Below are 26149 nucleotides of genomic sequence, written 5' to 3'. Positions count from 1 at the left end.
ATAAAAAATAGATAAATCTAACAAATATATTCTCTACTACCTTTACAGTCATTCTTGCAAAGGCTGTTCAGTGGTTCTCAGTGAGGGTGGGATTGGGTTTACACAATGAGCTGGGGGGGGGGTTGAAGGACATTTAGAAGGTGGGAACCAGGTTGTAAGAAGACTTGTCATGTGTAAGACAGTACTGAACAACAAAAAGGTCTCATTCTGCTGGATATTCATCTAGGTTAAAAAAAAAAAAAAAAACTTTTTATAATTACCTCAGCTTTGACTGTTTTACGTATTATCCTCCTGTAAATTAAAGAAGGCTTAGTTCAACCTCAAAAGACAAGCACTGGGCTTCCCTGGTGGCGCAGTGGTTGAGAGTCCGCCTGCCGATGCAGGGCACACGGGTTCGTGCCCCGGTCCGGGAGGATCCCACGTGCCGCGGAGCGGCTGGGCCCGTGAGCCATGGCCACTGAGCCTGTGCGTCCGGAGCCTGTGCTCCGCAACGGGAGAGTCCACAGCAGTGAGAGACCCGCGTACCGCAAAAAAAAAAAAAAAAAAAAGACAAGCACTTTCTATACTGTTGCGCAGTAATATGCCCATGACCTTTGAAAAAACTCTTCAGATGAACTGGCATGTGAGAATCACTTAACTTGCAAACATAGTTTTCTGATGCTCAAATGAATACTGAGTGGAGGCAAAAGAAACAGGAGAGAAGTTAAAGAAGATTTATGTGTATATATGTAAAAAGCCATCACTAAAGAGTAAATAACTGTACAAGAATGGTGCGGGGAGGGGAGCCATGATGAGCTTGATTGTCCACGATTAACCAGGGGAAAAAAGAGTCAGCTGACTCCTCTTGTGGGCCTCCAGTTGGCAATGGTGATATAGGCCAATTTGGCTGCTGTCCAAGTTTTTTCTTAGGGGGTGGGGGTAGTTATCATTAAAGCTACTGAGGACTGAATAGCCTAGAAGTAGACTAAAGGGGTAGGATGTAAAACTAGACATTTGTTTACAAGATTGTTTTAATTAAGAAGTGCTTGTATAAATCAAATTCACACTCATGTATATAGATATAGCGACTACAATTACAGATTACAATACCTGTTGCTTTTTTGAGGTAAGAAGTAACACAGGTTATTTGACTTTTTAGTAACTCTTACTCATTAGGGGGAAATACTGTATTTAAATTTAGCAGTCACAAAATTCCTCTTAATTCAAGCACGTTTTTCCCCCCTGAGAGTTGTTTCTGTTTCTGACACAGTACTACAGGACCAATTCACACTTCAAAATTGTTTCAGTGGAGTGAGAAGTGGTTTCGCTCTTACTGGAGCTCCTCAGCTGTAGGCAACTGGTCGAGAAACATTTACTTGCCTTAAAGCCAACCATTATCCACCTTGGATTTTTTTTTTTTTTTTTTTTTGTGGTACGTGGGCCTCTAACTGTTGTGGCCTCTCCCGTTGTGGAGCACAGGCTCCGGACACGCAGGCTCAGGGGCCATGGCTCATGGGCCCAGCCGCTCCGCAGCATGTGGGATCTTCCCAGACCGGGGCACGAACCCGTGTGCCCTGCATCGGCAGGCAGACTCTCAACCACTGCGCCACCAGGGAAGCCCTCCACCTTGGATTTTATTTCTTAATCAAAGAACTAGCAATTCTACAAAATTATTTCCAAGCAAAAGTCTTATAAACGAAAACACTGTCTTTAACAGCTTTTAGTACTATTTCTTGTTTCTCAGTAAACAGCAGTATAAATAACAACAACAAAAGAACTTAAGCTTATTCAATAAATGCAAATACAAATGAATCCAATCCACAGATATTTGGTAATAGATTATCAAACACACAAGCCTCATACAAAAGTACCAAGCCAGAAATACATTTCTAAACTAGATATTCATTCATTCATTCACCAAATATGTATTGAGCATATAATTATGTTCAGGCACTGTTCTATGTGTTGGGAACACAGCAGTGAATAAAACAGATATCTCTTCTGGAGTTTACACTCTGGTGTAGTGGACCAACATATAAAATCTATGTTAAATCTTTTGCTCTTGTGTTTACAGTATTTAAATTTGAAGGTCTGTCAGCGTTCCATCAGAAGCTATATAAGATATGCATGAGTGTCTAAGTCCCACAGAAACATGTGACTCAGTTCAGCGTAAGTGTTACTTAGAACAAACTACAAATTCTAAACTTACAAACTGTACCAAGTCTCAAATAATACCAGCTATAGCTTCTCAAATAATGTCCATTAAGATAAGCAAGTTGAGCCTGTGAGGGCACTCCTGTTCTTCAATATAATGGTTTACTGTCCTTTGAAGGAAAAGTAAGTACATCCAAAGGTCTTTTACACACTCCCCGAATACACTCTGAAAGCAGCATAAACAAAATAATGACCTATCTTTCCGACCAGTTGTAACAAGGTTCTAAAATGGCAATTAAAATCAGAAGCAATTAAAAACTGAGCTGGTTATTTCAAAGAACTCTAGTTTTACCAAAAGTAAGATATATTTGTAAAGCAGTCACATTGTAACTAAGCTTTTGGGTAAAATTTAATATACTGAGTTTCCTTTATGTGAAACATTATTACTTGCTCTTAAAAGTTGTCTTTAGTCCACTAGGTTAAAAAGCATATTATATGAGGCCAAGGTCAATTATCCCTGTAGGGATTTGTTTAGTTTTGCAACCAAGGGTTAGGGCATTGTGAATTTTACAGTGTGTACACTATATCACCAAAAAAAAAAAAAAAAAAGATGTTGAAAAGACTCAGGGCAATAGATGCAGCAGGATACCCCATCCCCACCCCAAACAGTACCAAATCCTGTGACATGAAAACAGAAGACATTACAGTCCATCAAGATTCCAGGAAAAAGAGAGTAAGTAGCCACATCATACATCACATTATCAAGTATATGTCATATTATCAGTTTGGTATCCTAGATCCATGCAATTTTATGTACCTCTAATAGTAAGTTTTAAAATAGAGAACATTTTAATACAGAAATCTCAGTTTGAAGCTACTTGTACAGAGCTCACCAAATGAACTTTAATAAGTCTAAGAAAACATGAAAAGTATTTTCAGCTAATTTCCCCCCCAAATCTGAAAGCTAAAAAAAAGGGGGGGTAATTGGCCTATAGCTCCCTTTTCAAAAAGGAAGGCTAATAACTTTTTAAAAAATTAAGTTTTAAGTCTGCCTTATATTATATTAAGAAGTTCTGATTAATGTTTAAATTTTGAAGCCACCTTTGGCCTGGGCTTGGTTAATTTGGTACAATGTAGTTTACCAAAAAAATAAATTATTCATTAGCTACTACATAATCATCCCTGAAATAGACTAACAGTTCATGTGCCTTAATGACCGACGACAACTATACTCACAATCCAATCAATACTTTGCTGGGTTTGATTTCCACTTTGTGTCTATTGCCCCTTCATGCCAATACTTTTTCTTTTGTTTACTTCTTAGCCCAAATAGATTTTTAAAATCTCAGTAGCTGAGAAATAAAGTTCAAAGGTGACATTTGCAATAATATAATAAGATTACAGGGTTAATTTGCAAATTTAAATTATCTATGCTCCCAAGGTTGCCCTGAAACGACACTGAGCATAACATTCCCAACACTGCAAGCAGCATGACATGTTTATGAGAAACTCAAGAATCAGCTTTAATTATTTAAAGCTAGAGATAAGGGATAAAAGAAAGACCTAAATTTTACTGAAAGAAAAGAAACAGAACTTCAGGTTAAGGAGTCTTACTTTAACATGAAACTGTTAAATGAATTTGAAAAACTAGCACAAATTAGGGAAAGATGATTCCCTTCAAAGGGAAAGATGATTTTTCTAAATCTCTAAATAAAGGCTGCTTCAACCTATCACTCTTCCTAAAGAGTGAGTATACTTCACTGTTTTACCTTCATTCCAGGATGTCAGCATGTAGCTGTAAATAGATGGTTTTAAAGTGAATAAGTAATCATTATCAGCTATGCTGTTACTGTACAGCATCAAAGAACAACTCTTTAGTTTATGGTTGAAGGAACTAAAAGGTTAAAGAGTGGTTACTGTGCTACACCACTCCTTTCCTGTTAGCAACGAACAAGACTCTGAAATACCAATGAAACTCTAAGGAATCTCCGCTGTTTAAAGAAACCTCTGAGTTTATATCCAGGTATTAGGAATTAGACAAGGTCTTAAAAAGAATAAAACCAATATAAACACAATCCAGGCACTTCCAGGTAGAATCTTCAGTAATTATACATGCTTGCTTATTACAATGTAATAAGGAGTTTTAATTCTTTATACTGCAAAATTTGTTAATCACTCAATACTGTCACTGAATTTAAAATAAAAGGAAAAGACCAAAAAGGAAGAAAAAAAAAAAAGAACGAGGCCAATCATCACTGTTTTCTATTTGTGTAATGATGGATAAAGAATTGGAAAGTAGCTGTACAGAGACGAGCAGACTTTATACACAAGCAGATAGTTCAGTTTTACTATCAATATCTCTTGAACCTTAACCTTTCCCACACACTGCAAATATGACAGTGTAGTTAGTAGTTGGGAAGGCTGCACCCACAACTACCATACCTAAACACTTAATAGATTTTTCTTTTTGAGTGACTACCAACACACCTCTTGAAACACTTCCACTAATTTGCCGCACAATTTCCTTAGAAAAACTCCCAACCTATCATTTCGGAAAAAATAACAAAGCTAGGCATCAAAGGTACGTTACACACGCATACACGGAGAAAACTGCCAAACGCCTGGGGCTGCATGGCCTTCTAAACAATGCTCCTAGGTAACAAGATTATCATGTCAAAGGTAATCCGGATGTTCCAAATCCAGGCCTCTTTCCTCAAAACAATATCAAAATGTAAATATTAGCTCAAGTTATTAAACTGTTAACAGCCAAGCAATAATTACACCTGTTCCCCAAGACTGCTACTAGGGAACATGTAGAAGGGGTTTTACCATTTTACAAGTTTGAGAGAGGCTCAAATTTGAAACATGATCCTTACCAAGGTTTATCAAATGCCTTGATGTCCTTGAAAAAAAGGCAACATAAACACCAAGAACGATTTCTCTCATATCCACAATCCCAAAGAATCGTCTCTAAATTACTTAAAATCACAGTAATGGAAGTGTTTGGAAGAGAGTTTAAAAAGTCGCTAACAGTCAACATAAAACATATACACAGTGAACCTGGAGAGGAAAGGAGAAATAGGCGACTGAGTCTATGAGGGATGGCCGAGCAGGTAGGGCTTAGCTACAGTTCGCATTAGGAGACCAGGCAAGCGGCCCAAGTTCCGCCGCTCTCTAGGCACCGCTCTGGAGGCGCGGCCCTCACGGCCCCCGGCGACCCCTCGGCCGCCTCCTGCCCCGGCGCCCGGGACTGAGGAAGGGAGGCAGGGAGAGGAGGGGATTCCGAACTCCTTCCCCCAGCGCTCGCCTCGCCCCCTCGAGAAGCCAGGCAGGGAGCCGCCCCGGGACCGGCAGGACGGCGCGGAAGGTGGGCAAGACGGCGCGGAAGGTGAGCAGCCCGCCGCGCCGCCACCGCGACTCCCCGGCCCGCCCCTGCAATCCCTCAGGCACTTACCCGACTTCTTCGAGCCTTAGGCCACACCCCTAAAGAGGCCATTGGAATTCCCGCGTAGGGGCCAACTTCTCCATAACGGGGTCCAGAAGAACAGGAAGTGCGGGGGCAGGGGGCAGCGGTGAGGAACAGGGCCGACACCAAGCTCCCTCCGCCGCGACTTCCCCAAGCCCCCGCAGAGCTGACACATCAACAAAGATGGCGGCGACGCTGAAGCCGGCCCCACTACAGCTGAGGGGGCGGGGCTCCCTGGACGAGCCAATCAGCACGCGCGGGCGGCGTGACGCGACGCCCCTTGATGCCTGGGTAACCTGTCTGCAGTGGGCGGGGCCGGCGCAGCGCTGTCTCCTACCCCGGGAGCGCCAGGCACGAGAGTTAGACTTGCTGGGCACCTCCCACTCCCCCGCATCCCCGGTCGACCCGGCGAACCGGTTCTCCCGCCTCTACTTCCGACCTATCTCTCACGCCCCTCCCCGGCCCAAGCAGGTTATTGCTTCCTGTAGAGCGCGCTCCTTGGAGATGTTCCCTCTGAACCCTTTGGCCCTTACTCATCATAGTCAGGGACATAAAGTTATAAAAATGAGAATTCAAAATTGTGACTTACAAGCTTTGATGCGTAAGTCTTGCACCTGACGTGGGCGGCGTCAGCAGGAGCAGCCTACCTGCCCGTCAGACAGTTCATCTCTGGGAGAGGTTCTCGGGGTTTCCAGAACACCGCGTTGAGTCCACCACGCGGTTCCTACTGCCATTGTTTAATAATAAACTGTTGGTGCGTTCGTGTCCTGTACTGCACTGTGAGCCTTGAGCGCTGGAAGTGTCCTCAACCCCGCACGCAGCGTGGGGGTTGACATGCTGGAGCAGCTCAATAATTAGCAAAAAACTTTAAAAAGGGTACTGGGGGCCGGGGTGGGTGGGTGGGTGGAGGATGTGTATTCAATATAGTTGCCTAATCGCGTCCTGAGAAGTAAGGTGAGAGCAGTTTCAGTCTGGAGGGTTTGCAAACCTACTCTGTCCAGTTAAGTGCTGTTCTTTAAGATACCTTACATACAACTCCTGCGTGAATATAGTTGATTCTGACAAGTCAATTCAAGAGTTTATAAAGAAAAACTTCTTTTTCGGTTAAACTTCTTTGATACTAACTGCTGGCAAAACACACACACACACACACACAAACAAAAAGAAAAACCTAAAAAACAAAACCAAAAAACAAACCCCACTTTAAAAAATTCAACATTTTGTAACTCTGTTCCTCTCCTTTCAACAGGAAATGGCACCTCCCTCCTTAAATGAAGATACTGATTAAAGCATATTATGCAGTGAAAGTGTGACAGTAAAGAAATTATTTGGCTTTTTTTGTTGTTGTTGGCTGTGTTGGGTCTTCGCTGCTGTGCGCGGGCTTTCTCTAGTTGCTGAGAGCGGGGGCTACTCTTCCTTGCCACGCGTGGACTTCTCATTACGGTGGCTTCTCTTGTTGTGGAGAACAGTCTCTAGGCGTGCAGGCTTCAGTAGTTGTGACACGTGGGCTCAGTAGTTGTGGCTTGCGGGCTCTAGAGCACAGGCCCAGTGGGAGCACAGGCCCACGGGCTATGTGGGATCTTCCTGGAGCAGGGCTCGAACCTGTGTCCCCTGCATTGGCAGGGGAATTCTTAACCACTGAGCCACCAGGGAAGTCCCAAGAAATTATTTGACTTTTAAACAATAAATTGACCAAATATTCCTACTGAGATGTTATTCCAAGGGGAAAAATTAAAAAAGAAACTTTAAGCTTTTTCAGTGTGCATATTGTCAGTAATAACATTCATACTGTTATTTCTGAAATATATTAGTATAAAGCGTATATGTAATCCTCGGGAACCAAGATTTTCAGTATTGGAGAAAGGAAATACACATATAAAAATCAAAGAAATTAAGTAAAAACACTACAACCCTAAATTTGAATTTAGAAATATCAGTATGAACTCATGGCACATTTCATTTCCATTTAAAAAAAAGGCTGTCCACTGGAAAGGCCTAGAACAATGATCAACCCAATGCACACCCCTATTCTCCTATCATCTCTAAATATAATTTACCACTAAAAGTCACCTGGGATCCTTGAAGCTCAAGGGCTAAATCTACATCTGGGGCAAGAAATGTAGAAGAAAGCCTAGGACATTTTGGTTGTATCAGAAAGCAAAGAAGAAAGCAAAGATCATAGGAGCTGTGTCAAAAAGATTCAGGAGGCAATTCAAAGGTGTTCCCACTGGTCAAAGATAGGACAATTTTAGCATTCAAAAATAACAGCAATAGAGATACATCTACCAGGTTAAAGATCAATGAGCGTTGATTTTTTAAAATGCCATTGATCACCTTTGGAGGATGCCAAGGAATCATCACATTCTGAAAACTGATAAAAGAATAAAGCATCCTACCTTTTCTGTTACAGACTGAATCTCAGTCAAGTAGTTGATGTGAGAAAGTTCTTTATAGAATTTCAGGTAATAAATGCAGAGGAAAAGATAGACTATCACCATTTTGGAAACCCTAGTGAAATAATGTATCCAGGTAATGATCATCAGTGAATCCAGAATCATTAGATGAAAAGCTGACTGGAAACTTTACAGTGCATGGATAGGTCTGACAACATTAGAACCTGCTAAGTTAATTTTAATATCCCCCAAAGAGAAAGGACTAGATATTAAGTGTCTTCTGATGTGGAGCAATAGAGGAACACACCACCTGTGAAGTATTCTTGCTAGAGCGGATGTAATCAACAAAACTGTGAGAAAAACTGTAGTTACTTCAATACATAAGCTGCAAGAAATCTCTTTTTAAAATACATCACTGAATGCAAATGTAGGATCTGATTTGACCATACCAACTGTTAAAAATCATTTGAGACTATCTGGAAATTTTCAATACTAATTTGATGACATTAGGAAACTATTTTTAAAGGTGGGATAAATTTTGGTGATGTTTTTTAACAGTCATAAGCTTTTAAAAATACATCCTTAAATACATATGGATGTAAAGATACAATGTCCCAGAAAGTAAGAACGTGCTCAAAAAAATAAAAACAACCCCATATTGATGGGAGTATGTCAAAGGAGAACAAAAAAGAACTGAGGGGACTTCCCTGGTGGTGCGGTGGTTAAGAATCCACCTGCCAACGCAGCGGACACAGGTTCGATCCCTGGTCTAGGAAGATCCCACATGCCACGGAGCAACTAAGCCCATAGGCCACAACTCCTGAGCCTGCTCTCTAGAGCCCACGAGCCACAACTACTGAGCCTGCGTACCACAACTACTGAAGCCCGAGCACCTAGAGCCCGTGCTCCGCAACAAGAGAAGCCACCGCAATGAGAAGCCCACGCACCACAACAAAGAGTAGCCCCCGCTCGCCGCAACTACAGAAAGCCCATGCGCAGTACAAAGACCCAATGCAGCCAAAAATAAATAAATAAATTTATAAAAAAAGGACTGAAGGAGCTCCCAATGGCCAAAGTTGGAATTTGAGCAAGGAAATAAAGTAGTATTGGATTATAACCCAAAGTATAAAATAAATATCTATGAGTTCCTACTGACACAGATGATTGAATATATTAATAAATAGAAGAGGAGAGACAAATCTCCCATGCAAAAGAATTTTAAACAGGGACTTCCCTGGTGGCACAGTGGTTAAGAATCCGCCTGCCAATGCAGGGGACACGGGTTCGAGCCCTGCTCTGGGAACATCCCACATGCCGCAGAACAACTAAGCCCGTGCAGCCCACCTACTGAGCCTGCGCTCTAGAGCCCGCAAGCCACAACTACTGAGCCCATGTGTCACAACTACTGAAGCCTGCATGTCTAGAGCCTGTGCTCCACAAGAGAAGCCACCACAATGAGAAGCCCACACACCACAACGAAGAGTAGCCCCTGCTCGCCGCAACTAGAGGTAGCCCTCACGCAGCAACGCAGACCCAATGCAGCTAAAAATAAATAAATTTATATTTTAAAAATTCTAAATAATTTCTGTAAGTACTCTGCCCTTAAGGAAGTGAAGCATAACCCCCTTTCCTTAGGTGTAGACCGCACATAATGACTTCTTCCAAAGTGTATAGTATGTAAAGGGAGGGGAAAAAAGTAACTTTATAGTAGGGAAACCTGACAAGTACTAGCCAGGTGATCGTGGAAAATATCAACTGTCATAAATCACGCTCATAGAATGTACCCTTCATATGATGCTATAGGAATGACACTTCACCTCTGCAGTCTTCCTTCTAATAACCCATAACTACTCTCTTAACATGAGAAAAATATCAGACCAATTCCATCAATGGGGCATCATACAAAAATGCCTCACCATTACTCCTGGAAGCCGGGAAGGCCATCAAAACACAGATAGTCTGAAAAACTGCCACAGCCAAGAGCCTAAGGAGACATGACAACTAAATAAGTGTGTTATCCTGAATGGGATCCTGGCTCAGAAGGACAATAAGTAAACACTACGAAAATCTAAATAAAATATGGACTTTAGTAATAATGTATCAATATTGGTTCCTTAATTGTAACAAACATATCCTACTAATATAATGTTACTAATAAGGAAAACTGGGTGTGGCTTATGTGGGAATTCTCCATACTGTCTTCTCAATCTATTTGTATTTCTAAAACTGTTCTAAAAATAAAATCTATTAAAAAGAAAACAATATACAAGTCGGAATTTGCCTCAAAACAATGGATGGAGAGTATGTGGGGTACAGATGCAGACAAGATTGACCGTAAATTGATAATATTGAACTGGGTGATGGTTACATAAGGGTACCCTTTTTCTTCTGAATTTTTTTAAAGATCATAGTTCAAAAAATAGTTAAAAATATTTTTTCTTTGAGCAACATCAACCTATAATTACGTGCTCTCAGGGCAAACAGTGTGATCACGTGTACCTGGTTTCCGCGTGCAGGCAGAAGCAGTGGATTGATTTGAGAAAACTTAAGACTTTAAGTGATTAATATAACTCAAGTGACCCTTGCGGAGACAAGTTCTACATTTTTGCCCTTGGAGTTTCCAGGGACTCCTTTCTAGAAGAAGCAAAAACGACTATCTTAAGCTTCCGCAGTGGACCTCCCTCTGACCCTGCAGCTTTTGTACCGATGTTAGAGCACAAAAATGGCGCCCCCCGGGCCCAGGGCGCAGCTCCCAACGCGCAGAGAGCTCACGTGGGCGCAGCGGCAGCACGTCGGCGCAGCGGCAGCACGTGGATGCGGACTGCGCAGGCGCGCGCTGCCGCGGGAGAGCGGGCTGGGCATCAGGAGCGAGGCGAGCGCGGGGAGCGCACCCGGCGGCCGGGGCTCCGGGACACAGGCGGGTGCCACCACCGCCAGGCTTCAGAGGCTGGTCGGGGTCAGCGGTCCTTTTGCCTCTTTCCAGGTCAGGATTCCCAAGCGTATGGGGAAGCGAAAGGGACTGCGTGAGGGTTACGGAGCTTCAGTCGTTGGGGGCCGGATGTTGGGCACTGGACGTTTAGGTCGTACGTTGAGCGGGTACCAGGGGCCTGGAAGTGGAGAGAGTACGGAAGGTTGAGAGAACCCCTAGGAGCTTTCGCTGGGAAGGCAGGTCTGGGGTGGGAGGTTTTAGTGGGGAGGATCCTGTATTGGGAGGAGGGGCGAGAGACTGGGAGTTGAGCTTTGGGCAAATGGGGGCCTTGCAGCAGATTTGGAAAATAGTTAATACTTCCAGGCATGACTCTCCTAAGTGTGAACATCCGCTTGCATCCCATTGGAGGACCTCTTTTCCCTTCACTCTAAAACAATTTGGTTCGTGGATTCAATGTCTTCATTTAACTCAAAGCTACAGTGCAGACAATACTTTCTAGACTTCTTTCCCTTACTTATCTACTGTAGAAAGGAAGATACGTCGCAGCATTCGCTTACATATAGGTGAGGCAACACTGGTTCACTTAACACGTATTTATAGCATGTCTGCTGTGTACTAGTCGCTTTTCTTGGCACTCAGGCCCTGCTATAAATATGCTTGCCCTGTTGGCCTCTGGTTCCCTTATTGAGCCGTCCGGTTATTGAATGCGCAATTGCACGACCTAGGAATGTGACGTGAGTTTTCATCTTAGCTGTGTAATGGCGCTGGTCCTCGTGGTTTTGGCGAGTTACTAAACTTTCTCAGGTCTCCCTTCCTTGTCCGTAGGAATAAAGAAATAGGAATACTTTAATCCTCAAATTAGTTTCGTTTTCAGTGTGCAAACTAATTCCACCTGAGTGGAAGAAATTCTTTGTGTGTGGGAGTGGTATAGAAGTAAAGTAAAAATAACGGCTGCATTTTAAGGATTTAGTAAGGACCTGCCACTGTGCTGGGTAGTTTACATGCAGTGTCACATTTAATCCTCATGATTAGGTGTTGTGAGGAAGTTACTACTGCTGGCCACACTTCACAGCCACTGAATCCTAGAAAGATGAAGTGATTTGCCTGAGGTAGCATAGCTAAATGAGGAAGATGAGACTGCTCAGACTTGGGTCTGACCGACTTTAAAGCTCATGTTCTGTGGAACCATTGAGTTTCATAGCTTTAAAACTGACTGTTTCCTTTGAATAGCCATTCTCTCTGAATGCAGGGGGTTACCAGGAGGACAAAAGCAAACAGAGAAGAAAAAGTATTAGTTAAGTATCTGCTGCATGCACTTTTGGTATTAAAGGAACTAACTCACTGTGGGTTTACTCTAGCCTCTAGGTTGTGGTCTCTTGGAAAGACAGGAGAGGCCTTATGTTACTGTTTACAGTGTATCCTGGGATGCTCTGGGCTTCACAGGGGAAGGGTAGCTGGATTTCAAGGGAGTAACAGAAAGGTTTTGCCTCTTGGGGAGCATCAAGTCTTACTGAGATCAATTCATGAAGTACAGAACAAAAGGACAACACAAAACCAAGGCCTTATATTTGCCTGTAGAACTGCAGAAGTTAGTTACTTTCATTCCACTGCTCTTTTATTACATCAGTGATTCCTTAAAGAAATTTGGGAACCCTTCTAATTAATCTCTAGTGTTGATTAAGGAAACACAAAACTAATTACTGTAGATTTGAGGATTATCATAAATATATTTTATTCGTCACTAGTAGCATGTAAAAAATAGTGGATATTGTATATGGGGGAACTGCTTATTTTAAAACTGTGTGAGGTAAGCCTGTCCTCAAGGTATGACCCCCAAAGCAATATCTGTCACACCTCTGTATCTGTATATTCCAGAAGTTTGCAACCCAAGATTGGGAAACACAGAACTATGGTATAAGGCCTGTCCTCTCCAGATTCAAATATGCCCCAGTGATTGACACACGATGAAGCCAAGTAAGGATAAACGCACATTCTTAGTTTTTTTTAATGTTCAAATTCAGCTTTAAAAGTGTATTTTGTGTCCCAATTGTGGTGGTTACATAAATCTATATATGTGTTAAAATTCACAGAACTGTAAGTTAAAAGAAAAAAGACAATTGCATGGTATGATAATTACACATTTAAAAAAAATTAAATTCCAAAAGATTTTAGACGAGTGCAAGTTTTATGGGTACTCCCAGTAGTCCAGGCTTCCCTCCAAAAGCTAGTGCATAGGCAGAAGTAACTTTCAGAGTCAGGGATTGTGTGATTCTCCTGTTGACCCTTTGTCGGCCCACATCTAGAATCCTGTGCTGTTAGGAGAGTCCTGTCTATATGAGGGTTTCGGATGAACTAGAGAAAGTGCTGAATGGTGAGAAGTCTAGAAGATTAAGGACCTGGAGGAAAGTGGACATGGTGGCCATTTCAGATCTTTGAACGGTTAGGGTCACGGGGCAACAGCAGGAGTCACTTGGGAAGAGAACCATTTTATAAAGAAGCATGCAGTACAATTGGCCATCCAAAATGAAAGGAAGTTAGAAGCTTCTAGTTATAGGACAGGGCTAGATGTCTATTTGCCCTGGGTGTTGTAATGAAAATTCCTAAATTGGGTGAGGCAAGTGAGATAACCTAAATTCTAACCTAAATATTCCACCATAGGTGGAGCTTCTTTTAAGCTTAAATCCTTTTTGTTTGCTGCTTACACTTTACATTGGGTCTAAAACTGATTGTTATCCTTCCTAAAGTCAAATAACTTTATTAATTTTGGGACTTTGGAAGAGTTGAGGTAAGACATGAAGTATTGCTATTAAATTTCAGTAAACCTCATAGCATGGTGTAATTCTCCCTTTAAGATTGCTAGATGAAATTTCAGACAGTGAATTTAACTTTCCCTGTCCCGGTTGTCAGGAAAACAGTGCAGTAGTGCATTTTAGATAGTTTTATCATATGAGTATCTTTTTTTTTTTTTTGTGGTAAGCGGGCCTTTCACTGTTGTGGCCTCTCCCGTTGCGGAGCACAGGCTCCGGATGCACAGGCTCAGCGGCCGTGGCTCACGGGCCCAGCCACTCGGCGGCAGGTGGGATCTTCCCGGACCGGGGCACGAACCCATGTCCCCTGCATCGGCAGGCGGACTCTCAACTACTGCGCCACCAGGGAAGCCCATACAAGTATCTTTTGAATGCTGCATTGTACCAGACGCGGTGGTAGGCACTGTGGGAAATCAGAGGGTTTTTTGTAAGTTGTTTTAGTAAGACATGGTTCCTGCACTCAAGCAACTTAAAATAATTGTCTATAGGTAACTCTACAGGGTAGTAAGGAGTTAAGGATTGACTGTCAGCCTTATTAATAAGGACAAAGTTAGAAAAGCTATTTCAGAAGTTAAAGGCTGTGTATTGAGGGTCCCAATGGTGTCTTGAAACAGTGTCTGTACCCTGGTTTTGTGGTTTAAATATTACAGTGATCTTTTATTTGGTTTAAAATTAACCACAGTTTACGAAAAAAAGTTTGAACATGCAATGATATTTTAATCTTTAATATGCTTTTTTATATAAAAGTAAATCATCCTAAAATATAATTTGGAAAATGAAAAAGATTGAAAAAGAAAAAGATTTCCTCAACTTACCTACCCCAGAACACTGTTATTTAAAATTTAATGTCTCACTCATCTCTTTTTACATGGAGTTTTGTTCTTTTTTATTTTGCAGTTATTATACTGAATATACAGTGTTTTTCTGATTTTTCATTTGCCATTCTAATAGACATTTTACAATGTTTTTGAAAACTGTGATTTTAAATGGTAGTGTAATATTCTATGTAGTAGAAGCATCACTGTTAACTTTTTTCCTTTTTTTTTCTATTTTAAATGGATATTTATACATGCCGTATTTTTTGATATTTAAGATTATTTCAGTGGGATGATTTCTAGAATAGACTTGTCAGGTGAGTGGCTATGGATATTTTTAAGAATATATATTATATGTTATATATGTATAATATGCACATATATATTATATAACTATATTATGTATAATACACATGTACATATATAAATCTCCAACTTATTTCTCAGGCAGAACATATTAATTTATATTCCCTTCAGTAATGAGTGTTTTACTTGCACCTATGCTGTATAGAAAATAATATATAGTTATTTCAATTTGAATTTTTTTGTTACAAATGAGGTTGAATGTTTTCCCCCTTATGTTTATCAATGAATCGTCATCCTCTATGTATCCTTTCATGCCTTCTGCTCATTTTTTTTTTATTGGTATCTGTGTCCATTGGGCTTCAAACAGCAGAAAATCCAAAGGTGTATTTTTCTGATGCCACAGCAAGTCTGTGCCTAGGCAGATCAGGGCTGGAGTCAGGGCTTCTGCCAGGGACATCAGACTCTGCCTTCTCCTCTCCACTGTCCTGAGGGTGTGCTGCTTTCTCATGCTTATTGTTTTCTCATTGCATTGTGGGTGATATATCTTCAGGCCTCAGGTCCGTGTTGCAGGAAGAAAGAAGTGAAAGACCCTGCTAGCCAAATCTGTCCCTGTCCATCAGGAAAGGAGAGAGCTTTCTGAGAAGCTCCACTCAGAACTCTGATTATGGCCAGTATTTAACTCAAGCTGGCAAATCAGAAGTAGAAGGTGATGTCTGGGTCAGTTACCCACAGTGTCTGCTACAGTGTCTGGATGTTTTTACTATTTATCCCACTTTTTAAAAGGTATCAAATTTGTCATCTTTGTGTTAGTACTTATTTTCCGACCTCTTTGCTGTTTTTTGTAAGTTTTTAATTGTTCATTGAATCATGTTTGCTATCATTTCGTTTATGGTATTTTACCACTTTAATAAAACAGGGACTTCCCTGGTGGTCCAGTGGTTAAGGCTCAGAGCTCCCAATGCAAGGGGCACGGGTTTGATCCCTGGTCGGGGAACTAAGATCCCCAAAAATAAATAAAACCCAAACTCCTCATCCTCCAGTGTGGGTGTTGCACACTGATTCTCTGGGAAGCAAAATCTGAGATGGAGGTTTGTGTAGTGTGATGAGTGAACATGGCCCGTTTGGTACTAGTTTCTTTTGGAGTTAGTTGAAGTGGACTTCGTAGTCCATTATGTCTCAGTGTTGGAAAAATGAATGTTCTTGGTTGTATTGGTCCCTATTAGATCAAGTTTATTGTGTTAGTAAAATATATATCACTGCTTGTTTTCTATCTGTTGACTATTATGTGTCTGAAGCAGGTGTGTCCTTATTGTGACTGCATTTCTCTTCTAATCAGTTTTTACTTTATACATCTCAAGGCGATGTCATTGTGAGTCAGAGATTTCTGGCCCCTCTCTCTCCTGGGAGGGTTTCTTTTACCAATGTAAAATATCTCTCTTTATCCCAATATTTTCTATCTTGAGTTCTATTTTATCTGCTGTTAATGCTATTAATATTAACAGCCCAACTTTATTTTGGTTATTTGCATAGCACATATTTTAGTCCTTTTATTTTCAAGCTTACCATATATTTTGTTTAATGTGTGCCTTTTGTGCACAGTACGTATCTGGATATTTTTCTCCCTGGGTCCATCTCTCTTTTTCTATTTTGAGACTGAATCATTGATATTTAGATTACTTGGGCTTGGGTCTGTCATCTTATTTGATATTTTCTGTTTACCATACTTGAATTTTTTTTTCCCTGTTGGATTGTGATTTTAAAGTTATGCTTTGTTTTTGTCCTTGTGGTAGTTGCCCTAATAATTTTTTTTAAATTTTATGTATGTATTTATTTATGGCTGCGTTGGGTCCTCGTTGCTGCACGTGGGCTTTCCCTAGTTGCGGAGCACAGGCTCCGGACGCACAGGCCCAGCGGCCATGGCTCACGGGCCCAGCCACTCCACAGCATGTAGGATCCTCCTGGACCGGGGCACGAACCCGTGTCCCCTGCATCGGCAGGCGGACTCTCAACCACTGCGCCACCAGGGAAGCGTGGGGGCCACTCTTCATTGCGGTGCATGGGTCTCTCACTGCGGTGGCCTCTCTTGTTGCAGAGCACAGGCTCTAGGCGTGCAGGCTTCAGCAGTTGGGGCACGTGGGCTCTAGAGCACAGGCTCAGTAGATGTGGCACACGGGCTTAGTAGATGTGGCACACGGGCTTAGTTGCTCCACGGCATGTGGGATCCTTCCAGACCAGGGATTGAACCCGTGTCCCCTGCATTGGCAGGCGGATTCTCAACCACTGTGCCACCAGGGAAGCCTGCCCTAATAATTTAAATGCATGTTCTTTATATTTCTTGTACAGAGTCTAGTGTTACTCAATATTCACATCGCCACCCAGCATGCCCTGGAAGTTATTTTCCTTCTGTAATTTCACAGTATTTCTGTCTTACTGCATCCTTCATAGTAGTTCTCAATCTGATCCTTCAGTTTAGGTATACCTGAACATATCTGCTACAGGTATGCCTTCCCTGACAGCTACAGTATCTCCCGCCACAGCTGCCCATCTGCCGGCCTTCTGTTAGGGATCTTCCCACCTGTAAGTCTGCTTGTGTATTTCTTTTCTTTCTTTCTTTTTGTAAATTTCATTATCTTTTCTGTACTGTTATTGAATTAGGCTGGGCCTGATTTAGAGCAGAGATAGAAGTTTTAGGACACCACGAGGGAGGATTTTTCTGCTCTTTATCTTCTATTTAAAATAAGGTCAAATAATATTTAGCTATTACTCATACCAGTTTCAGCTATCTGTTGCCTTTTTTTTTTCCTGAGCAGTTTGGGAAAGATAGGCAGAAGTTTTGTCTTCAGGCTAAAGACAAAGCAATAGATCACTACTTAAAAATAAGAGTTGTTTGTCTACTTATATTACTTCCTCTGCGCAAACACTTAGTATTTTCAAGGAGTAATAGGGAAACAACAAGCCCACATAATGTCTGATTAGAGGTTTCTCAGAAGCGCTTTGCAACAGTATGTGTACCTTATTTTCAGTGAAGGGCACACACAGGTAAGTCCTTAAAAGCAGTAGATACAAGTTACAATTTATGGAAGCCCAGCTGGACATTATGAAACAGAGGACTTGGGGAAAACAGACCAAACCGGAATCAGCTGAGGCAAATTGTGAAGGATGACTAGGAAGGAAAGGGTTGACCAGGTGGATGAGAGAGTGAGGGCATTCTGGGGACCTGGTTCAGCATAGTCAAAGACGTAGCAGAGCAACAAGTAGGGGAGGATAGAGGGATTCTGAGAGGCTAGACAGGTAGGGGATGACCTGATCTAAACACTACCCTCTATTGTATTTCACCATTAAGTTGTAGGCTTTAGGTCGGAAATACTTCGTTTAAAACTTGATGGTCCTTTTCTATTCATGTTGTTTCCAGAAGCTTTTTAAAGTAAGGAATGGTGTCGAATCCAGAGATAACTCTTTCGATGTCTCTTGATTTGCCCGTTGTCGAATTCTGTTAAACTTGGAGTTTGTACTTAAAGAATCGTTCTTTTCTTGTGCCTGTAGAACGGGCTTTGATATCATGGTTACAGTTACATCTGCTTTGGAATCATTGATGAGAAAGAGCTGTTACATAAAGAGAAATCACCTGGCCCTGCAGTGCTTCTACTTTTGGAATTAAAAGTTGCCTTTTAAATACATTTCTTCCCTTAGACTTCTGTGAATGTTAAATTGCCGCTTGATATGATGTCAAGAAATAATTTGGAGGCATCTAGCTGTAAAATGACAGAGCCATTTAATTTTGAGAAAAATGAAAGCAAGCTTCCACCGCATGAGTCTTTAAGAAGTACCGGAGGACATCCTAACCATCCTAATTTCAGGTTGAAAAGCCCAGAGAATGGAAATAAAAAGAAAAATTTTTTGCTTTGTGAGCAAACCAAACAGTATCTGGCTAGTCAGGAGGACAATTCAGTATCTTCAAACTCTAGTGGCATCAGTGGAGAAGTGGCTGGATCCGAAGGAGACAGGACGATGCTGCCAACAGGTGAGTAAAACCTGTAGGCTTAATACTACTTGATTCTGATGGTTTCTTCGACTTATCGAAAGTATGTGTTAACTATACACCAGTGTGCTATTAACAGAACAGCCAAATGGCTAACTTACAGGATTTGCATATACATATTAATTTAGAAGGAAAAACCAGATGCCAACTAGCTACCTTTGGCTACATTAATCCCAGAAGGATTCCTGAGGAGAAAGTGTCTACAGACAAGCCTCCCTCCTCCCCACCTGCCCCAATCCAGAGACATACTGGGAATGTAGAAAGCAAACACTCTGGCTTTTTATGGATGTTCTAAAGATTGGCCATATTCTAAAAATACTATGCAGATTTTATGCATGTAATAGCTCACAAAGGTATGTCTAAGATATTAACTTGTTTCATTTGATTTTTTAAATCATTCCTTTAGTCTTAATTCTAAAAGTCTGCTTTTTAAGGAGACTGGGGCCTGGTGGAATTAGCCTCTGAATGTGTATGAGATGTGATCTTTTAATTTTATGGTGATGTAGTTCTCAGAGTATGGCCCTTGGGCCTCTGGAGTCACAACTATTTTCCTAATAATATTAAAACATTATTTGCTCTTTTTCACTGTGCTGACTTTATGCTGGTGGTGCAAAAGCAAAGGTGAGTAGACTCTGGCACCTTGTTAACTTTCCTTTAGCAGAGGTACCAGCTTGGGCTAGTGGTCATTGTTTTTCATTTTCATGCCCTTGAAGTTAAGACAAAACAACCCAGAAGTGTCAGTTTTACTTAAGAATGCCCTTGATAGGGGCTTCCCTGGTGGCGCGGTGTTTGAGAGTCTGCCTGCCGATGCAGGGAACGCGGGTTCGAGCCCCGGTCCGGGAAGATCCCACATGCCGCGGAGCGGCTGGGCCCGTGAGCCATGGCCACTGAGCCTGCGCGTCCGGAGCCTGTGCTTCGCGACGGGAGAGGCCACAACAATGAGAGGCCCGCGTACCCCAAAAAAAAAAAAAAAAAAAAAAAAAAGAATGCCCTTGATAAAGCAGTACAAATTTATTAATAAGTCTTGAGCCTTGTGTACAGGTAATTTTAGTGTTTTGTTTAACAAAATGGGAATTGCTCCTAACTTTTGCTGCTTACTGAAGTATGAAAAGCATGTGTGTGATTGAGTTGTGAGCTGAATGGAAACTCTTTTTCTTGGAACGTCATTTATAATTGAAAAGAATGACACACTGTGGTCATTCGGGCTTAGATATCTGGCAGTCATTTTCTCAAAAATGGACAAAGTGAGCCTGTCATGTCAAAGAAAACAGCTGACAGTATTTTGTTGCTAATGATAAAGTGTAAGCTTTCAAGCAAAAATGAGAATTTCAGGAAATGTGTATCTGCCACTCTGAGCTTGACAGTTTCCCAATACTTAAAAGACTTTTCTGGTGAGATGCATGGTGATATTAACACATAAGGTTTTTCGGTACTGTCTTATGAAATGTGTCAACATTTGGAAGATCTGCATAACTCAGGAGTTGCTCAATATTTTCCTGAAGACCAATGCATGATGCTCTGTAGTCCTGCATGGGTAAAAATCCATTTAAAGTACAAGATAAATCAATGGATTCTAATATAACAGTATGAAAAGTTTATTGATAACGGTTTTAGATTCCACATTGCAGCTGACCCTTAAACTACCACTTGAGTTTTGGTGTGAATTAAAGGAGAATATCCACAGTTACCTGAGAAGGCCATAAAATACAACTCCTATTTGCAACCATGTATGTGTGTGAGGCCAGATTTACTTCACAGTTAAAGCAACATATCATAACAAATTGGATCCAAAAGCAGATATGAGAATCCAACTATCATTGGTTAAGCCAAACATTAAAGAGATGTGCAAAAATGTAAAACAGTGCCACTCTTCACACAATTTTTTTTTTTTTTTGCTTTGGAAAATAGTTTTTAAAAAACCATGTCAACATGTAATGCATTTATTATTTTTAAGTAAATATATTTAAATGTTTAGTTTTAATTTCAACTACTAGTATTTGAAATTTCTAATACTTAGTTTTAATTTCTAATAATGCTAAATATTGATAGTTACAAGCTATGTAAACAAAAGCTCTTTGAGGTCCTCAGTAATTTCTAAGGGTATAGAGTCTGGAGTTCAAAAAGCTTGGTAACTTGTTGCCTTCGTGAATGGAGAAAAGGTCACAGTGAGGTATATAGTAGTCAAGGAAATTTCAAACAAATCCTTTTTTTTCATTAGGAAAAGTAGGGTGTTACTTATTTATAGTGTAACTTTAAGGTTATTATGGTATAGCTTTATTATCTGAATGTTACCTAATTATGTTACTGTACATTTTCAGGAATAAAGTAATATTTGACTTTTATTAGGCATTATGTTTTATATCCCAGGTAACTCTGTGTCACCATTAAATGTTGGAAATAATTCACCACCCAAAGAAGTAAATAGTGTAAGTTATTTATTTTTTTTCTATTTTGTGTTTTTGGATAAAAAATTCTAAACATGTTTTTTATATTGTGTTAATGAAGAATTACTCAATTTGCAGGTATTGTTCAAGGTCAGACTGTCTTATCTGTAGCCTAGTATCTTTTTAAAAATAAAATTCAACTTTTTCTATTTAGGTAATTATAGATTGACCTACAGTTGGAAGAAATAATAGAGATTCTTTGTAGCTTTTACCCAGTTGTTTCCTGTGGTAATAAGCTGAAGAGCTATAGTGTAATATTGCAGTCAGGCTATTGACATAATATAGGCAAGATACAGAACATTTCCATCACTCGAAGGATCCCTTCTGCACCTTTTTATGGTCACATCCACTTCCCTCCTGCCCCTACCCCCTTCTTAACCCCTGGCAACCATTAATCTAATCCATATTTCCAAAACGTTGTCATTTCAAGGATGTTATATAAATGAAATCATAGAGTATGTACCTTTTGGGATTGGATTTTTTTCATTCAGCGTAATTCTCTGGAGATTCACCTAGATTGCTGTATGTATCAATAGTTCAATGCTTTTTATTGCTGAGTAGTATTCTGTGGCTTATGTAAACATTCTCCCATTGAAATACATCTGGATTGTTCCCAGTTTCTGGCTATTATAACTAAAACTGCTGTAAACATTCATGTGTAAGGTTTTATGTGAACATGAGTTTTTAATTTTCGTTTTTGCTCTAGGATAAATGCCCAGGAGTGCATTTTTGGGTCATATAGTAGTTGCATATTTAGTTTTTTAAGAAGCTGCCAAAGTGTTTTCCAGAGTGGCTATACCATTTTATATTCCCGTTGAGAATGTATGAGTGATCCAGATTCTCTGCACCCAGCATCCTCACCAGCATTTGGTGGTGTTAGTATTTTTAGTTTCCCTTTTGTCACATTTGTGTAGTGATAGTGGTTTTGTTTGACTAATGGCTAATGATAAACATCTTTTCATGTGCTTATTTGCCATCTGTGTATCCTTTTTGGTGAAATGTTCTCCATGTCTTTGTCCATTTTCTAATTTGGATTGTTTATTTTTTTACTGCCAAGTTTTGCAAGTTCTTTATATATTACAGATTCTAGTGCTTTGTCAAATATGTGATTTACAAATATTTTTTCCCAGTTTCCAGCTTGTCTTTTTATTCTCTTAACAAGATGTTTAGCAGAGCAAAAGTTTTTAGCTAGGTCCTGGTCAATTTTTCCTTTTATGGATTATACTTTTGGTGTCAAGTCTAAGAACTTTTTGCTGCTATAGATGCAGAAAGTTTTGGGGGTTTTTTCCCCCCAAAGTTTGTAGTTTTATATTTAAATTTGTGGTCCATTTTGAGTTAATTATAAGTTGTGAGACTTAGGTTGAGGTTAATTTTTTTTTGGCTAGGGCTGTCCAATTCTGCAGCACCATTTGTTGAAAATGTTATCTTTCCTCCACTGAATTGCTTTTGCACTTTTGTCGGAAATTAGCTGGGCTAATTTGTGTGGGTCTATTCTGGATTCTCATTTCTTTTCCACTGATCTGTGGGTCTTTCCCTCCACCAATACCACACAGTACTGGAGCTATGATGGTCAGTCTTGAAGTTGGGTACAGTGATGCCTCCCACTTTCCGTTTCTTTTTTCAAAATCATTTAATCTAGTTTCCTTCCTTTCCAGTATACATTTTAGAACAATCTTGTTTGTATCTACGAAAAATCTTGCTGGAATTTTGATAGGAATTGTATTAAGCCTGTATATCAATTTGAAAATTGTTGACATCTTTGCTGTGGTGAATCTTCCAATTAACACAATCTGTCTCCCAATTTATTTAGATATTCTTTTATTTCTTTCACTTTGTGGTTTGCAGCTTACCACCTGTGCACGTTTTGTTAGATTTACACCTAAGTATTGTTTTTTGAGTGATTGTAAATGCTGTTATATATTTTATTTCATGTGTCCTCACGTTCATTGCTAATATATAAAAATATGGTTGATTTCACATGTTTATCTTGCATCCTGTGACCTTCCAGGAGTCACTTATTCTAGGAATTTTTTTGTAGACTGCTTGCAGTTTTCTACATAGACAATTATATCATCTGCCAATAAAAGACAGTTTTATTTCTTCCTTTTTAAAATATATGGTTTTAATTTCCCTTTCTTGCTTTATTGCACTGACTAGAACTTCTAGCATTATGTTAAGAGTGGTGACAGTGGACATATTTGTTTCCAAACCTAGGGGGAAAGCACTGAGTCTTTTTACTGTTGAGTATAATGTTAGCTATAGAATTTTTGCAGACGATCTTTATCAAGTTGATGAAGTTTTCTCTATTCCTACTTTTCTGAGAGTTTATATCATGAATAGGTATTGAAATTTTTAAGATGCTTTTTCTTCATCCATTGATATTGTTGTGATTTTTTTCCTCCTTTAGCCTGTTAGTTTGGTGAATTGCATTGATATATATTTTTTTAATTTAACCAGTCTTACATCCCTGGAATAAGCCCCAGTTGGTCATGGTGTATAATTATTTTTTTATATGTTGCTGAATTATATCTGATATTGTTTCGATGAGGATTTTTTACATCCATTTTCATGAGAGAGCTTGGTCTGTGATTTTCTCTTTTTTATTGTCTTTGTATAGTTTGGGTATCAAGGTAATATTAGTTTTCTGGAATAGAGATTATATAGAGTTGGTGTTAAATAATTCTTTAAACATTTGGTAGTATTCTCCGGTGGTAAAAACCATATGGGCTTGGGGATTTATTTTGGGGGGAGTTTTAAAATTATGATTCAGTTTCCTTAATATTTATAAGGCTATTCAAATTATTTCATATTGTGATAATTTGTGATTTTTCAGGAATTGGTCCATTTTGCTTACATTGTGAAGTCTACATAGAGTTGTTCGAAGTATTCCATTATCATTTTTATATCTTCATGGTCTGTAGTAATATATCCCTTATTTCATTCCTGATATCGGTAATTTCTGCCTCTGATTTCTTCATTGTTAGTCTTGCTAGAGATTTATCAATTTTGTTCATCTTTTCAAAGGACCAGGTCTTGTTTCACTGATTTTTTTCCTCCAAGTTTTTATTTTTAATTACATTGATTTCTGCTTTTATCTTTATCGTTTCCTTCCTCTGCTTGCTTTGGGCATGTTTTGTTCTTATTGTTTAGGTTCTTGAGATGAGAACTTACATTATTAATTTGAGACTTGACCTCTTTTCTAGTATGTGACTTTAGAGCTATAAATTTCTGTCTTGGCGATACTTTGTGTCCCACAAATTTGATATGTTGTAATTTTATTTTCTTTTAGTTCAGTGTATTTTTAAAACATTTCCCTGAGACATCCTCTTTGACTCATGCATTATTTAGAAGTGTATTGTCTAGTTTCCAAATGTTTGGAGATTATCTGTTCTCATTCTGTTACTGATTTCTAGTGTAAGTCCATTGTGGTTGAATAACTGTCTGTATGATTTAAATTCTTTTAAATTGGTTGAAGTTTGTTCTATGGCCCAGGATGTTCTTGGCTGGACAAGGGTGGGAGTTCAGCTTCCCAGCATCCTTACTGCTCCCCCCCCCCCATATCCTCTCTACTTAACACGAGGTGGAGGGAGGATTAGAGGTGGAAGGGTTTGGAGACACTCCACTCATTACTATTGAATGGTGGTGGAAAATCCTGACTGTCCACTAGGTTTCCTCTTAACACCACCCCAATGGTGCTGGTAGTTGGGGGGCATGGGGGACACTCTTTACTGTCAGGCAGAAGTCCATGCTCCCCATGCAGTCTCCACAGGGAGACCCCACGAGGATGAAGTGCTGGCTCCGTACTCTGTTGGCTTTCTCTGATATCACCCAAGTGGGAGAGAGGGGCACCTCACTGTAGCCTGGTGAAGGTGGAGGTCTAGGCTCCCCAGTCTACCTTTGCTGGTGGGATGGGGCCACAGTTTTTTCTGCGGCAACTGTCTGGAGTAGAGCAGTTACTGATAAAGTTTTTCTGTCTGGCTGGGCCATAGCTTTCCTGGTCTTTTGGCTAGAGAGAGCAAGCGAGCAGGCTTTTTGTTGGGGCTTTTATCGTCTGTGCCTTTGGGTGTTTCTGACTTCTCCAGCACCGCATCTGGGATATATGAGGCAGAATAAAAACTCTGGGGACTCACTGCCATGTCCTTCTCTGGGTGCCAAGTTCCTAGCCTGTCTGCTGCCTTCCTTCAGTGTCACTGTATGTTTATTTTACATATAAGTCCAAGGTTTTTAGTTGTACTTAATGGTAGGAGTAAGGGAAAGTACATCTATCTTGTCTTCTCGGCAGAGGAAGTCCCAAATCTAATATTTAACAAACAAAACATTATTACCAAGTTTTAATACTGCTATTCTCTTTTCTTAATAGAAGACTAGCAATAATGTGTCTCCTGCAAAATCAAAAAAAGTACACCAGTTGGTTGAGAGTTCCTTGTCCATAAATGATCCAGCACTCTTCAGCTCATTAGGACCTCCTCTTCAGTCGACAACTTGCCATTGCTGTGGTCTGTTTGGTAAGCATATCGCTCTCAGATGCCTGTTGGATTATTCCTTTACACATTTGAAAAATATTTTTATCATGCAAAACATTAAATATAAACAGAAGAGTATATATAAATCATATACCCATTTCCCAGCTTCAACAGCTGCCAACATCCTACCATTCTTTTTCATCCATGCTTTTTTTTTTTTTTTTTTTGCAGTACACGGGCCTCTCACTGTTGCGGCCTCTCCCGTTGCGGAGCACAGGCTCCGGATGCGCAGGCTCAGCAGCCATGGCTCACGGGCCTAGCCGCTCCGCAGCATGTGGGATCTTCCTGGACCAG

The 26149-nt window shown here is 40.3% G+C and overlaps 2 protein-coding genes across 2 annotated transcripts in view; one reads left to right on the top strand and one right to left on the bottom strand.

Moving 5' to 3' along the window:
- The window catches only part of CCDC186 (coiled-coil domain containing 186), a 44432-nt gene extending 38649 nt beyond the window's left edge, over positions 1–5783 (bottom strand). The window contains exon 1 of the mRNA XM_065894397.1: positions 5588–5783. The gene's annotated coding sequence lies outside the window, so the exon portion shown is untranslated. The remainder of the gene's footprint in view (positions 1–5587) is intronic.
- Positions 5784–18551: 12768 nt separating this feature from the next.
- TDRD1 (tudor domain containing 1) overlaps positions 18552–26149 on the top strand; it is a 35088-nt gene continuing 27490 nt past the window's right edge. Inside the window, exons 1-3 of the mRNA XM_065893979.1 lie at positions 18552–18870; positions 21256–21314; positions 25693–25837. Of these exons, the coding sequence (XP_065750051.1) occupies positions 18570–18870; positions 21256–21314; positions 25693–25837 (505 nt within the window). The 5' untranslated portion in view covers positions 18552–18569. The remainder of the gene's footprint in view (positions 18871–21255; positions 21315–25692; positions 25838–26149) is intronic.

Source organism: Phocoena phocoena, chromosome 16, assembly GCF_963924675.1.
Source record: "Phocoena phocoena chromosome 16, mPhoPho1.1, whole genome shotgun sequence".
Lineage (NCBI taxonomy): Eukaryota > Metazoa > Chordata > Mammalia > Artiodactyla > Phocoenidae > Phocoena > Phocoena phocoena.
Note: the sequence above shows the minus strand (reverse complement) of the source record. Positions and strands in the feature narration are given on the sequence as shown.